The 14,565-nt window shown below is 39.3% G+C and overlaps 1 protein-coding gene across 1 annotated transcript; it reads left to right on the plus strand.

The window, feature by feature from the left end:
• Positions 1-12,019, plus strand: LOC132774085 (di-N-acetylchitobiase-like). The gene is made up of 7 exons (XM_060773838.2): positions 1-314; positions 3,614-3,752; positions 5,585-5,793; positions 6,362-6,536; positions 7,337-7,434; positions 9,094-9,255; positions 11,569-12,019. The coding sequence occupies exons 1-7, from the start codon at positions 168-170 to the stop codon at positions 11,770-11,772; spliced, it is 1,134 nt and encodes a 377-aa protein (XP_060629821.2). The 5' UTR covers positions 1-167; the 3' UTR covers positions 11,773-12,019.
• The last annotated feature ends 2,546 nt before the right edge of the window (positions 12,020-14,565 follow it).

The raw sequence follows: 14,565 nt of genomic DNA on the forward strand, positions 1-14,565 counted from the left end.
TGGACTTCAGCTCCCAGAATCCCTACTCATTGGCCAAGGCAGCTGAGGGTTCTGGGAATCGAAGTCTACGCGGCTTCTTTCGCGACAAAGTGGTTTGGCCCGTCCCGCCTCCCGTAGACTGAATAAGGCGAGGAGGAAAGAACGCAAAACAGCCCTTATGAAGGAACATGCAGGTGTGGTTGGTGGGCGGGGGCGCGCGCCTCCTCGCGGTCGCGCGCCTCTCCTTCTGCCTGGGGTTGGGCTGGGGCTGTGGCGCGTGCCCCTGCGAGGACCACGCGCTCTGCAAGCCCATCTCGGTCAAGAGGGATTTTGAGGTGCGCACGCGCAAGAAGCCCTCCCTCCTTGAGTTGGGCGAGGAAAGGGCTGGTTAGGGAGCGCGAGGCTGGTGACGCCAGGACGAGGGCGGGGCGGAGTCCAACGGCTTTCAGAGCTGCGGGTTTGGGAAGCTGAAGTGCAGCCTGGCTAGTGGTTCAGGGTGATGGGAGTTCTAGTCCACATTCCTGCTTAAGAGCCACGCAGGTGGAAAGTTGGTCTCTGGAGGACTCTAAGTCACAATGCCTCATCCATGGTCAGGTCATTAGACTCTCGCTGCATGCCATGGCATCCTAGGAGTTATTTGGTGAGGCACCAGCACCATTAGGCAGAGAAAGCTAAAAACTTCGTCATGGCAGTTGTCAAGTGATGTCAAACTCTACTATCTCAACTCTAGATGCACCCTAAGCTACAGGCCTTCTCCAGTAGTTAAGTTGTCTGGGGATTCTGAGAGTTGCAGTCCAATAGTAGCTGCCCAAGGCTCTAACTTCCAAATGGAATTAGTTCAGTGGGTTTCAGGAAGGAGGCTTTCCTCCCTCCTTGGGATTGTCAAAGCCAAACTTGGGTAATAGTATGATAGCTGGGCCTGGAAGCTCCGAGCGTTAAGACTTCAAGAGAGCTGTTTGCGCAAGAGAGACTTAGCTAATGTAAACCAGGTTGGAGAGAGATAATATAGAAGAAATGTAAGAGTTCTTTAATGGTGAAATCGTAACACTGAGACATACCGTAAGCCTTAGCCTAACCCCTTACTCAAACCCTAAACCTTACTCTTACCCTTACCCTAACCCTAAACCATATCCTAACCATAACCCGTAATCCTTACCCTAACCGTAACCTAAATCCTAAACCTTACCCTAAACTTAAACCATACCCTAACCATAACCCGCAATCCTTACCCTAAACCCTAAACCTTACCCTACCCTTAACCATACCCTAACCATAACCTGTAATCCTTACCCTAACCGTAACCTAAACCCTAACCCTTACCCTAACTCTAAACCATACCCTAACCGTAACCTAAACCTTGCCCTAACCCTTACCCTAAGCTTCCCCTCCTTTCTACTCTTCCTTCGCTCTCCCCGCTCTCACTCCGCCACCTCTCTTCCCTTATTCACAACCGCCTTTGTAGCATCTCCGTAACACTCAGAGCTTCCGCGCCCAGCTATCATACTATCACCCGAACTTATTTCACTGAACTATGGTCTCCCTTGTACCATGACTACTTGGTGCAGTGCTATTAAAAAACAACTACCTGTACAATACAACCTCCCAGATCCGTTTTCTGAAAGTCTTTTATGCAGATTATTGAGCAAAGTTGTGTCCTTTATTCCTAATGCTGCAGAGGGCAGGACAAGAACTAATGGGTGGAAATGTCAGGAAAGCAGATTTCAAACCTTAGGAAACACTTCTTAATAGGTCAAGTTGTTTATTCTTATTATTTATATCCTGCTTTTTCTCTCCATATGGAGACTCAAAGCCGCTTACAACTAAAAGCACTGCAATACAACTTCAAATATACAAGCATTAAAATTTATTTATATTTATTTATTTATTTATTATTTGCATTTGTTAACCGCCACTCTCAGCCCGAAGGCGACTCGTGGCGGTGTACAAAACATAGAACATAAAGACAACAATTACAATAGATTGGGACTATAACATACATCTTACTAACACACACTAATTAAGCTAAAAATCCGCTTCGTCATGTTTGAATCATAATCAATCTCGTAGACATAGTCCAATTCCGATGGTCATTCCAAGAAAAACAAGCACTTAATTGAAGGCTTAATTAAAACAGTGTTAAACATCTTTAAAGGCATATAAAATAACAGTAGCCACTGAGGATCTTAAATACCTTTTAAAAAACTGCCAGAAATACATCAGGGAGGAGACCATTCTGGCTTCCCTGGGCAGGGAATTCCACAGTCATGGGACAGTCACTGAGAAGGGAAGCCCGCTCTCTCGTTCCCGTCAAATGAGCTTGAGATGGAGATGGGACTGAGAGAAGGGTCTCATGAAGATCTCAGGGCCTGGGCAGATTCGTACAAGAGAATCCATTTGGCCAAATAGCCTGGATGTTGGAGAAACAGGCAGTTTTGGCTGGATGGTCATTGTGAGGGATACTGTGTCAGCATCCTGCAGTGAAGAGACTGCAGTTTGGAAGCTATCTGAAATCTCTTCCAACTGTATGGTTCCAGATCCAAAGTTTGGAAAACAGTATTTGGTGAATTCAGGACATTCTTATTTCAAACAAACATTTGTATCCCGTCCTTCTCAACCCCTCCCCGGAGGGGAGAGGGTGCTCAGGGCTGCTTTCAACTGGCAACAATTAGATGCCAACACATACAAACAAAAGCAACATAACACACATTAAATATTAGTTAAAACATTAAATTATAAAATATCAATTTAAAACTTTATTAACAACAATATAGCTACATCCAAATCCAATTCAGCATGCAGAGTCCACTACAAAGCCTGTCCATTATGAATTATCATGAATCATTGTGGTTACTGCTAAGCCTGCTACCCAAATGCCTGATCCCAAAACCATTATTTGAGCTTTTTCAAAAGGAAATGAAAGTTGGAGCTGACCTAATTTGACTGGGGAGTGTGTTCCAAGATGGGGGGCCACCACCAAGAAGGCCCTGTCTCTTGTGCTTGCGAGGGAGGCGGGATCGAGAGCACGGCCTTCCCCAACGATCTTAAACTTCGAGCTGGATTATAGAGCGAGATCTGTTCGGACAAGTAAGCTGGGCCAGAACCATATAGGGCTTTATAGACCAAGACCAGCACTTTGAATTGTACTTGGATATGGATCAGCAGCCAGTGAAACTGACATAACAGGAGGGTGGTATGCTCCCTGTATGTTGCTCCGGTGAGTAATCTGGCTGCTTACGCTGGTGAGTAATCTTGAGCCATTTGCTCTCAAACTTTGGCTCAAACCAGGCATTAAGGACAGAATGGGTTCTTTGTTATTAAACTGTTTTTCCTTCCACAATGTAAGTTCCTCAGATATACCTTGTCTCAGAAACCAGATGTATACATTAAATCTGTGTTTATCTTCAAATTGCCAGTAATAAAAACTGCCTATTTTTCAAGTTATGGAGCTGAAGAAAATATAGTAGCTGCTGTCTTTCACCACTTGAGGGAGCACCTCTCCAAGTGTATTGTCTGATTTGGCTCTATTGCAGAATGATCAACTTCACAGATCTAATTTAAACCATGCTATTCAAGACAGTGGAGTCGTGAAAATGTTAGCGAAAGAGTGCTATGTTTCCCTGCTATGCATCTGCAGGTCTTTGTATTTGATGTTGGTGGGAAGACCTGGAAATTCTATGACTGGTCACAGATTACAACGGTGGCAACTTTTGGAAAATATGATCCTGAGCTCATGTGTTACGCTCATTCCAAAGGAGCCAGGGTAGTTTTAAAGGGTATGTCTTAACTAGAGTAATGAGGATATATGCTAACTGCCTGCTTATCCATATGGCTTCTCAGACATTCCACTGAGGTGCATGAAATGTATTCCTATGAAGCATACATGAAGTTGCTGCACCCTTAAATCATTTTGCAGTGCAGTCATGCTGGCCACATGACCTTGGAGGTGTCTACGGACAACGCTGGCTCTTCAGCTTAGAAATGGAAATGAGCACCAACCCTCAGAGTTGGACATGACTGGACTTAATGTCAGGGGAAATCCTTCCTTGTGGTATTTGGAAGAAAATTTGCACCCCCAATGTCAAGATAGGCTAGTGGGGATTCTTTGATTGTGTATTTCTGCATGGCAGGGGGGTTGGACTGGATGGTTCTTGAAGTCTATTACCAACTCTTATAATTTATTATTCTCTTATGACACCTCTATTATAATAGTATGATGCAGTGATCAGATGGAGAGGGGATCCTTTTTAAACCTGACAATTTTAGAAGCGTGTATTCTAAGGACTAAAACAGGATGTATTCTTCTTCCACTCTTTTATGTAAAAGAATTTACCTGTGATTTCAACAGAACTGCTAATTGTATGATCTCATGAGCTATCACACAGTGTTGTGATAAGTGCATTTTAATTGATTATGTGATGAATCAGTTTAATCTGCACAGATTTGCAATAAATCTAAAGATCTTGTTTTTTATGAGACACACTTGTTTTGTAACAGGTATTTTCTTAGGCACTCTTAAACATTTTCTTTTAAGGTGATAATTATTGCTTTTTAGAATTCTTCCTTTTAAAAAGGTTTGTATTATAAATTAGTTTAAAAATTAAATCTTTAACTGATTCATTAGGATTTGGATTACTTAATAAATGTAAGTACTATTAAATTGTTTAAGATACACATTGCAAGTACTCTGCAGTTTATTATAAGTAATTTCTAGTAATGTTTATTCATGTTTTATCCTCTCAAGAAATCATCAGAGGGATTTTAGCAAGTGAAGACTTTTTTTTAGAAGAGAAGCAATGCAGCTCAGTGGCAGCTGATGGTTTCCATTTCAGTGGGTTGATTAATCCACCTTGCATTTTAGTCTAAACTTTGAAGTAACTATCTAAAGCGCTGGCCCCTATCTCCAAAATTGTTTCTACATCTTTGATAATTTCTTTAAAATGCTCATGTTGGAGCCACCAGCCACTACTGGTGTAGATTTTTTCGTGTGTGTCAGGAGCGATTTGAAAAACTGCAAGTTGCTTCTGGTGTGAGAGAATTGGCCATCTGCAAGGACATTGCCCAGGGGATGCCCAGATGCTTGATGCTTTACCATCATTGTAGGAGGCTTCTCTTATGTCCCCACAGGGGAAGCTGGAGCTGACAGAGGGAGCTCAACCCGCTCTCCCCAAATTGAAACAACTGACCTATTGGTCAGCAGTCCTGCCAGCACAAGGGTTGAACCCATTGCACCACTGGGGACTTGCTGGTGTAGTCATCAGAAGGCATATCCACTAACTGTATCACAAATGGCCTTTCCTAAGCTGCTAAACAGATGGGCAGAGTATATCCTAACTTCATATTATTTGTGCTCCTTGATGTACCCTTGACTAGAGATTAAGAAGGCCACTAGGTATTTATTTTAATAATTTTAACCTTCCTATTTGTCCTAAAAGATATTCAAGAATAATGGGTTTAGATAGCCATGAAACAAATGGATACCGCTGTAATCTTAAGTATATTTACAATGCCATAGAATTCATGAGATATAATTTTGAGCAAACAATATTTAAGATTAAGGTATCTCAAAACCCTGCTAACTAATCATAATGTTTATTTGGAATTTTAGGTGACATACCTATGAAGGAAATTGTTTCTCCAGCAGTCCGAGCTGCCTGGATAAAGCAAAAGACAGACCTTGCCAAAAAGCAGCATATGGATGGGATCAACATAGACATTGAACAGAAGGTGAAAAGAAAGTCACCTGAATACTATGCATTGACAACTTTGGTTAAGGAAACAACAGAAGCTTTTCACAAAGAGATTCCAGGGTCACAGGTAAAAAAAACAAGTACGGATTTTCTTACATAATCACTATATCAGTCTGACCTTAACCAATTATATTCTAAGCACCATTTATAATTAAAAAATCAATCAATTATTCCCCATGTTTGAGCCCAAATGCTACTCTTCGTAATACTTAAACTGCAAGCATAAATTTTAGTACATGCAGTCCCTTGGTAGCTCACACCAGAAAAAAAAATGGCATCTGTGGAAATTTATTCATAGAACTTCTACCCTCCCTTCTGATGTGAATGCTCTCAAAGGGATTTCAAAATAATTATCACTGAATACAGTATCAAAAAGTCCACAGTAATAAAAAGAGGAAAACAAACAGATTGCTAAAATAAGTTAAATCAAACGCCTATTAGGAAATATTTTGTTTGTCACCTATACAAAAAAGACACAGAGGCAAATATTTAATGTAGTTAAGATGGAAACATTTTCAAAGATAGTAATTTGTTTGCAGTAACACTGTGTATATGTTGGTATTATAAAACCAAATGTAAAAAGATTTTCTGTTTAGAACAGATGAGTGTGGGATATCCTTTCTTTCTTGCTCTAGGTAACTTTTGATATAGCCTGGTCCCCAAAATGTAAAACCTACTATAGATGCTACAACTACTCTGGTATTGCTGATTTTTGTGACTTTATGTTTGTAATGTCTTATGATGAAGGGAGTCAAGGATGGTCGAAATGCATAGCAAGAGCCAATGCTCCTTATAAGCAGACTATATCTGGTAAGAACTATTCTTAGCTTTGGACTATGAAAAGGTATTGGCTGGCCCATTTATTACAGATACAGTAACCTTAATTGTTGTGCTGTATATTGAAAAACACACTTTTCAAAAATCTCCTTCAGTTGTTTGAAGGCAGTACACAACTAATATTATGTTTGATAGAGTTTTGAGACATAATTTTTATAAATCAGAGATAGGACCAGATTATAAGTTCAATTGGTGCAGCTACATACACTCTCTCTCTTGAAGCCCAGTGTTTTAAGCTTCCTCTTTTCTCCAGTCACTTTCTGAATTTTTCAAGATCTCTGTCCCCCAACAGTTTGAATAACAGAAAAAATATTTTTGTATTGCTATTGTACTATTTCATTGTAAAGTATTAATTAATGTTATTTCTGTGATAACTCTCATAAGATAAATCTGGCATGCTCAAGGAGGAGCCTCATTTTGCAAAGTGCTCTAACCACCTTTATCTGATTTTGATCACAACAGGAGAAATTGCAGCTGTGTACCTTGGTTCTTCCATGGCATATAGCCATCTATTTAAAATAGAAATAAAATCAGTATTTGTTCTTATGAAGGACATTTTCTTAGTGAGCAAATTAAAATATAAATCACACTGAAAACCGACAGTAAACACTGTTCTCCAAAGAGGGAATTATATGTGAAAAAGATGAATAGGTCTAGTTGTATCTTGAATATCTGCTTCTGTGACCTATAATTTGTTGATATTATAAATATACCTGCAAATATGGAAGAATAAAAGACATGTGGGCAATTTTTAAAATTTTATATTGAATTAGGATATGACAATTACATTCACATGGGCATCAGTCCAAAGAAGCTTGTGATGGGTGTTCCATGGTATGGCTATGATTATACGTGTCTAGGCTTATCTAAGGTAAGAGAAAGACAACCAATTTCTAACCATGTTTTTTTTCACTGCGACCTGTATGATTTTATTTTTATGGCATGATTCTACTCCAAGCAGTTATAATAGTTCGAGTATCTGTATTATTTTATCAACATATAAATCTGCCCACATTGGATGCCTTACTGAAACTTTAGCATGTAGGCCAGGACTATTCAGCAACATATTTAGTCAAGGTGGAAAAAACAGAATCATACACCTGGAAGGGAGGGATCCGAAGAAACCTCTAGTTCAACCTCTTACAGTGTATGGATTCAATACTATAATATCACTGAAATATTGCCATCAAACTTCTGTTCCAGTGAAAAAGGGTCTATCATTTTCTCAGGGAGTTTCTTTCACAACATCTTATTATAATAATAAAAAAAACTTTATTTATACCCCACCACCATCTCTCCAAGAGACTCGGAGCGGCTTACATGAGGCCAAGCCCAACAACACATCAAAAACAACAAGCAATAATAAAATAACAAGCAATAAACAAAATAAACAATACAATTAATATAACACACAAGAATTTAAGAACCTATGGCTGGGCCAAATGTAATGGTTAAAACTTTAAAAATAAATGCTGGACATGAACAGAGGATGTATCTATTTGGAGGGTTTTAAATCAAAAGTAAAGAGCAACCTAATGGGTAATTAAAGTGCTTCTCAGAGTATTAGCAAGGGATTGTTTCCTTTATTCAGAGAAGGCACACTGGAACAGCCACGTTTTCAGGCTCCTCCTAAAGACTGCCAATGTGGAGGCAGAGTCGAGGCGCAACCATGGAGAAGGCCCTCTCCCTTGTCCCCACCAATTGTGCCTGTGAGGGAGGTGGGAGCGAAAGCAGGACCTCCCCAGATGAATGAAGAGATTGTGTGGGTTCGTACACAGAAATGCGATCACGCAGGTAGGCAGGTCCCAGAACTTCAGGGCTTTGTAGGTCAGAACTTGCACCTTGAATTGGGACTGGAAAATGAACGGCAGCCAATGGAGCTCCTTAAACAAGGGGGTTGACCGCTCCCTGTAAGTCACCCCAGTAAGTAACCTGGCTGCCGCCCGCTGGACCAATTGAAATTTCCGAGCTGTCTTCGAGGGCAGCCCCTATCTCTTTTTTACAAATTGAAATAATGTGAAGGGATTCCCAGCCTTTCCAGAAATCTATTGGTAAAAAAGACATTTGATTCACACACACATTTCACCTTGCTTTTCTCTTATCGGGAGACTGTACAGTGTGAGGTGTGGCTGGGGTATATACATATGGAAGTTTAAGTCTTCCTGCATAAACATCCTTGCACTTCATTTGAAAACATTTTTAGGTAGCAGTTCTAAACACATCAATTAAATCATCTGATCCTATGTAGAGCAAGACTCAACTTGAATGAAAAAAGATATTGCTTGGTTTCACAAGTTATCTTTAAAAATGTTTACCTTTTTATGATTGTCAGGAAACTGGATTTTGGAAATCATGACTGTCTCTTAAATCTAGTGACCTTGTTAGTAAAATTGAGAATATGTTAGCAAAAGATACACATAATAGTGGGGAATTTTAATAGGGTTATGGACATTTATGCGGACACAAAAGCAAAACATATCCCTTCAAGAGATTGTAGTATATTGACATAACAAAACTTGCATTTCTTTAGGCTCATGTTTGCTCCTTGATAAAAATCCCGTTTCAGTGGCTTCCATGCAGTGAGGCAAATAGACATCAAGTCTCATATAGAATAATAATGAATTGGAAAAATAAGTCTCTTTCTGGGATCCTGTGGGATGAAAAACAGAACTCTCCCTATTTAGAATATAAGGTAAAAAATTTTTGAAGATGATTATATGCACTTTAATTTATTATTATTTTGTTAATAAAAATCAAGTTCCAGAGGTTTAATAATACAGAAAATATTTAAGGCCCAGTCTTGGCGCAGGTGTTTGCCAATCTACTTAGCTTTTTGATGAGGGAGGTAAAAGCTACTTGTTTTCCACTACTGCTTACTTTGGGGGCACAACGGGAGAAGCAACAGCCAGGGGCTTGCAAGCGCAGCTGCATCTCCATCTCCTTAGTCATCAGTTGGCCTAAGGTGTGCCTGTATGTGTTCTGGCTGCTCTAGAGCACTTAGGGATAAAAGAACAGTTTTTGCTTCCTCAGCAAGTACCAAGAGAATGTGTGGGAATATCACTTTCTGCAACATTCAAAAGACATGATCTATAATCATGTCATAATCGTGTCTGGCATAAAGTAGCCAAAGTGTATGTATTTGTTTGTCAGGTAGTGGGGAGATAAAGTGGGGTATAAATAAATATAAATATCATCATCATCCACATTGGTCAGCACTAATCTGGAGTATGTTATTCAGTTCTGGGCACCTCTTTCTAAGAATATAGACAAGTTGGAGTAAGTTCAGAGAAGGGCAGCAAAGATGATAAGAAGTATGGAAAACAAAACCTATGAGGAAGATTGAAAAAGCTGGACATGTTCAGTTTGGTGAAGAGAAGACTGAGGATGGCATGATTACAGTCTTTAAATACCTCAAAGACTGTCACTAAGAGAGAGTAAGATGGTCTGTTTGCTACTTCTCCAAATATTATATATTATATTTATATATTTGCTATACTTGTATACCGCCGTTTCTCAGCCTAGCCGGCGACTCAACGCGGTTTACAACAACTTATAACAAACAACAGTATACAGTTTAAAAGCATAAAAACACGATCCACAATACATATATCAATAAACAATCCAATTCATCTCTTGACTAAAATCGCGATCCAGTTTCGTCGTCCAAATTGCCAGTCCTTCAATCATTACACTTATTGCACTGAGTTAACTGAACGCCTGCTCGAACATCCAGGTTTTTAGTCTTTTCCGGAAAACCATCAATGAGGGGGCTGATCTTACCTCCATGGGGAGGGCGTTCCATAGCCGCGGGGCCACCACAGAAAAGGCCCTGTCTCTTGTCCCCGCCAGCCGCACCTGTGAAGCAGGCGGGATAGAGAGCAGGGCCCCCCCCCCCAGAAGATCTTAGGGTCCTGGTGGGCTGATAGGCTGAGATACGTTCGGATAGGTAAGTTGGGCCAGAACCGTTTAGGGCTTTAAAGGCCAGCACCAGCACTTTGAATTGAGCCCGGTAGCAGATCAGCAGCCAGTGGAGCTGGTGCAGCAGAGGAGTTGTATGCTCCCTGCGCTCCGCTCCAGTTAGTATCATGGCTGCCGAGCGTTGGACTAATTGGAGCTTCCGGGCCGTCTTCAAAGGCAACCCCACGTAGAGAGCGTTGCAGTAGTCTAAACGGGATGTAACCAGAGCGTGGACTACCGTGGCCAAGTCAGACTTCCCAAGGTACGGGCGCAGTTGGCGCACGAGTTTTAACTGTGCGAATGCTCCCCTGGTCACCGCTGAAACCTGGGTTTAATGATTTGTAGGTTTAATGATTTGAAGTGTTACAGGAGAGCATATTTTGGTTAAACGTAAGAAACTTGACAGCAAGCGTAGTTCACCACTGGAACCAATTGCCTAGAGAGATAGTAAGATCTTATTCATTAAATTACTTTGAAAAGAAACTGGACAACTGCCTGTTGGGAGATGCTTTAGCTGGAAATCCTGCATTGAGCAGAAGTTGGACCCACTAAGCCCTTTCAAATCTATGATTCTCTGATTTTAATATTGGGTATTCTAAAATGGACATGAGGCCAGTGGATCCAGTATTTGGGTAAAACTCACCCACCAATTTAAAATGACAACCTGTACAGGTTTCATTAATGGAATTTTTATTGCTTCCACCATAGAAAACTATTCTGTAGAGATGGAATAACTCCACAAAATCATTTAACTCCTTGGAAGAATCCCATGTACACAGCATTGAACTTGTCAGACGATGGGTGGCAGTATATGATCACTCTTCCATTGTTTCTAAATAAGTATATTATGAGACATAAGCACATGATTTCCTTTCCCATAAACTTATGAGTACACCCAAGCAGCACATAGATGTTTACAACTATTATATACTTTTCAAAGCATATCATAATCCAATGTTTCATGGATTTTTTCTTAGTTCAAGAACAAGTCAGTGAAGCTGCCTGAACACAACTATTTCAAAATGTCCTCTTTTTCAATGTTTTGTAGGACTCAAATGGCACTTTTCATCAAGTTTGGTTTGATGATCCCAGGAGCATTTCTCAGAAAGCAGCCTATGTGAAAGAACATGGTTTAAGGGGTATTGGTATGTGGCATGCAAACTGTCTTGATTACTCCAGAAGCTCTGTGGCACAAGAACAAACAAAATCAATGTGGGAGGCCTTGAAGCCAAATCAAGTTATGGGAAAGTAGATTTAGAGTTCAGACAGCCATGAATGACTTATTGTCTTATTGGGCAGAGAGTAGAAGTGTATATTGTCCTTTTTTCACTACTGTGATGTCACTTAAAATGATATACCATATACTACTATTATGCTATTATTCTAATTGAGTCTGTTATTTATTTTTCTATAATAAAGCAATCTGTTTGTTATCTTAAAACCTATGGAAGAAAACTAATATGGTAACAGAAATAACAAATAAACATGTCACAAGTACAGTTGTAACTTACCAGTGCACTTAAAGTATGCTTCTAAGAAGTGTGGTGTGGGGTGCTACTTTGTAAGTAAAATGCAATACTAAATTACACCTGTGAAAACCATTCACAATTTCTTACATATAGCTAAAAGCAGTGAAATATATTTCTACAGGAAGAGAATTAAGATTGAATTTATGAATTATTGGTGGTTTCCTTCACCTGATCCAAGCTGCACAATTCAGTACACTAAACTGCTACAAATGATGTTCTTTCACCCATTTTAACATCTGCATTGAAATTTTAGACAATTTTCCAAAAAGCCAAGACCACCTAATTCATTGATTGCACACAACTCGATAGAAATGTTGCAAAAATCTACAAAACTTTGTAGGAACCATTTCCTTGTGTCCATTCTGGGCATTGTTGTGTGCATTCAAGTCATTTCTAATGTGTGGTGATTCTAAAGTAAGCCTGTGTTAGAGTTTTCTTAGCATGGTTTGTTCAGCGATTTGCCTTTGCCTTCCTCTGACGCTGAGAAGGTATGATTTGTCCACGACCAGTCAGTGGGTCTCTGTAATTGAGTGTGGATTAGAACCCTTCTCTTCAGAGCCATAGTCCAGTGCTCAAACCACTACACACACTCTCCCAATTCTGTACATGGTTTCTTGTAAAATTGGCATTTTTTGCCATTTGTCAGAATACATTTGTGTTCCTTGAAGGGGGTTCTAAGAATTGGTTTCTCTGGAATTTGTCTGGCTTGCTGCATCACTTTCACATAGTGCTCTGCAAGTAGGAAATTTGGTGGGCTTGGCTACATGAAAACCTGGTGTTCCTGGCCATTTTTCACAATATGTTTTGTCAGGGATGAGTATGAGAAGGTGACTCCTGTGGACTTCTTTTGTGGTTTCTTGCAACATTTCGATCTGCTCTTCTACAACCAGAGAATTGAATGGGCATGACCTATGCAGATGGTGGTATCTATGCCATTTTATTCTGGTTCAGATGGTTTTTGGGCATTGAGGGTTAATAAAAACATAATATTCAAAATGATTCGAGTTCTAATAATGTGTAAAGCATGCTTAGCATATCCTAATCTATCTGACATCTCTGTCTCTCAAAAATTGTCAGTTCCCATCCATTCAGTTCAGGCTTTTACCCACAGGAAGTGAGAGAAACTTAACAGCATCTCATAAAATGAAAGTTGATTTTCCCCTGGACATGTAAGAAGCATGCATACAAGTAATAAAAACAATAGTTTTTATGGAACTTTAAAAAATAAATAAGCAATCAAAAACCATTTTAATGCAAACACGTAAGCAAAAAGAATTGTTATCATCCACTAGTGATGTGATAAAGAGACAAAGTCTTAGGATGTTGAAAAGCAAGATTATTTTATTATTGAAAACAGCCAATGTATTTGACCCAGGAAATAGGGATTCTATGCTGGCCTACAAGAGAAAGGTTATTGCTCCCATACAAATAATTAAAGATGCAGTAATTGATACACATTTAATTTTAAGGCACAAATCTTCTACTAAAAATGCAGGTGAACTCTGAATCTTTGATTGCTATCTTGGCAGGGGGTTGGACTGGATGGCCCATGAGGTCGCTCCCAACTCTGATTCTATAATTCTATATATGTAAAAACCCAAATCAGGCATTCAAAATCATGATGTAGGATTGGTACCATCCTTTCTTGGTAAGATGATTTAAGGACTTTTAAAAAAGAACGTAATATTTCTAACCCAGCAGTATTGTTTTCACAGTTGTATTTGGCTGTCTTTGAGAAGCTCACAAACAGGACCTAAGTACAACAACATACTCAGTTTTATATTCTGTAGCAACTATTCACAAGGACACATACAGGACATAATATACATCCACTATTGGTAATCATTTATAGATATAACATTTATTAATTTGTCTAATTTCTCTTAAAGCTGCAAAACGAAAAATTGAGTTTGTAAGGCAAATGTAAATTTCTTCTTGAGAGTATTGAATAATTTTAAATTTTTAAATGGGCAGTTCATAAAAACAGAAAAGAGAGTAGGAATTCAATGTTCTTAATTTATCTCATTCTAGCTCACATCACTTGAGCCAGTCCATTTACACCAGGAAACAAAACAGAATTATTAATATTATTTTCTATTTATGCACAATAATAAGAGGGATACTAGTACCTTTGGCATACTTGTGCATTAATGTCTTTTTTAAAAAAGCATAGTCTGAATTTCTAACTATATGCCAAAGCAAAACTGATTTAGATGAGGTTCACAACTATTCGTAAGATTAAAAAATATAAGTATGGCTTTTGATTTATATAGATTAGAAATAAGTACAAGGGGAACATTTACTTCTTTGTTGTCTGCTCTAGGTTTCATATAAATAATATTCTTCCAACTACAGGCAATTATATCAATAGAAAATAGCTCCCCATTTATACTGCCTCACTTTCAAGGGTGCTCTTACCAAAAGTAAAACCAGCTGGAGATTGGGGAAAGATCCAGTGACTCCACTGCCTCCTCCATCACCCAAAAAGAGGCAGAAAGATCTGTACATTCTTCAGA

The sequence above is a fragment of the Anolis sagrei genome, chromosome 4 (genome assembly GCF_037176765.1).
Source record: "Anolis sagrei isolate rAnoSag1 chromosome 4, rAnoSag1.mat, whole genome shotgun sequence".
Taxonomy (NCBI): domain Eukaryota; kingdom Metazoa; phylum Chordata; class Lepidosauria; order Squamata; family Dactyloidae; genus Anolis; species Anolis sagrei.

What these genes read in the sequence shown, in the direction of transcription:
- LOC132774085 (XM_060773838.2), top strand. Translation starts at nt 168, where the DNA reads ATGCAGGTGTGGTTGGTGGGCGGGGGCGCGCGCCTCCTCGCGGTCGCG. An exon ending in AGCCAGGGTAGTTTTAAAGG is followed by an intron (nt 3,753 to 5,584) that starts GTATGTCTTAAC and finishes TTGGAATTTTAG; the next exon opens with GTGACATACCTATGAAGGAA. An exon ending in CTCCCTATTTAGAATATAAG is followed by an intron (nt 9,256 to 11,568) that starts GTAAAAAATTTT and finishes AATGTTTTGTAG; the next exon opens with GACTCAAATGGCACTTTTCA.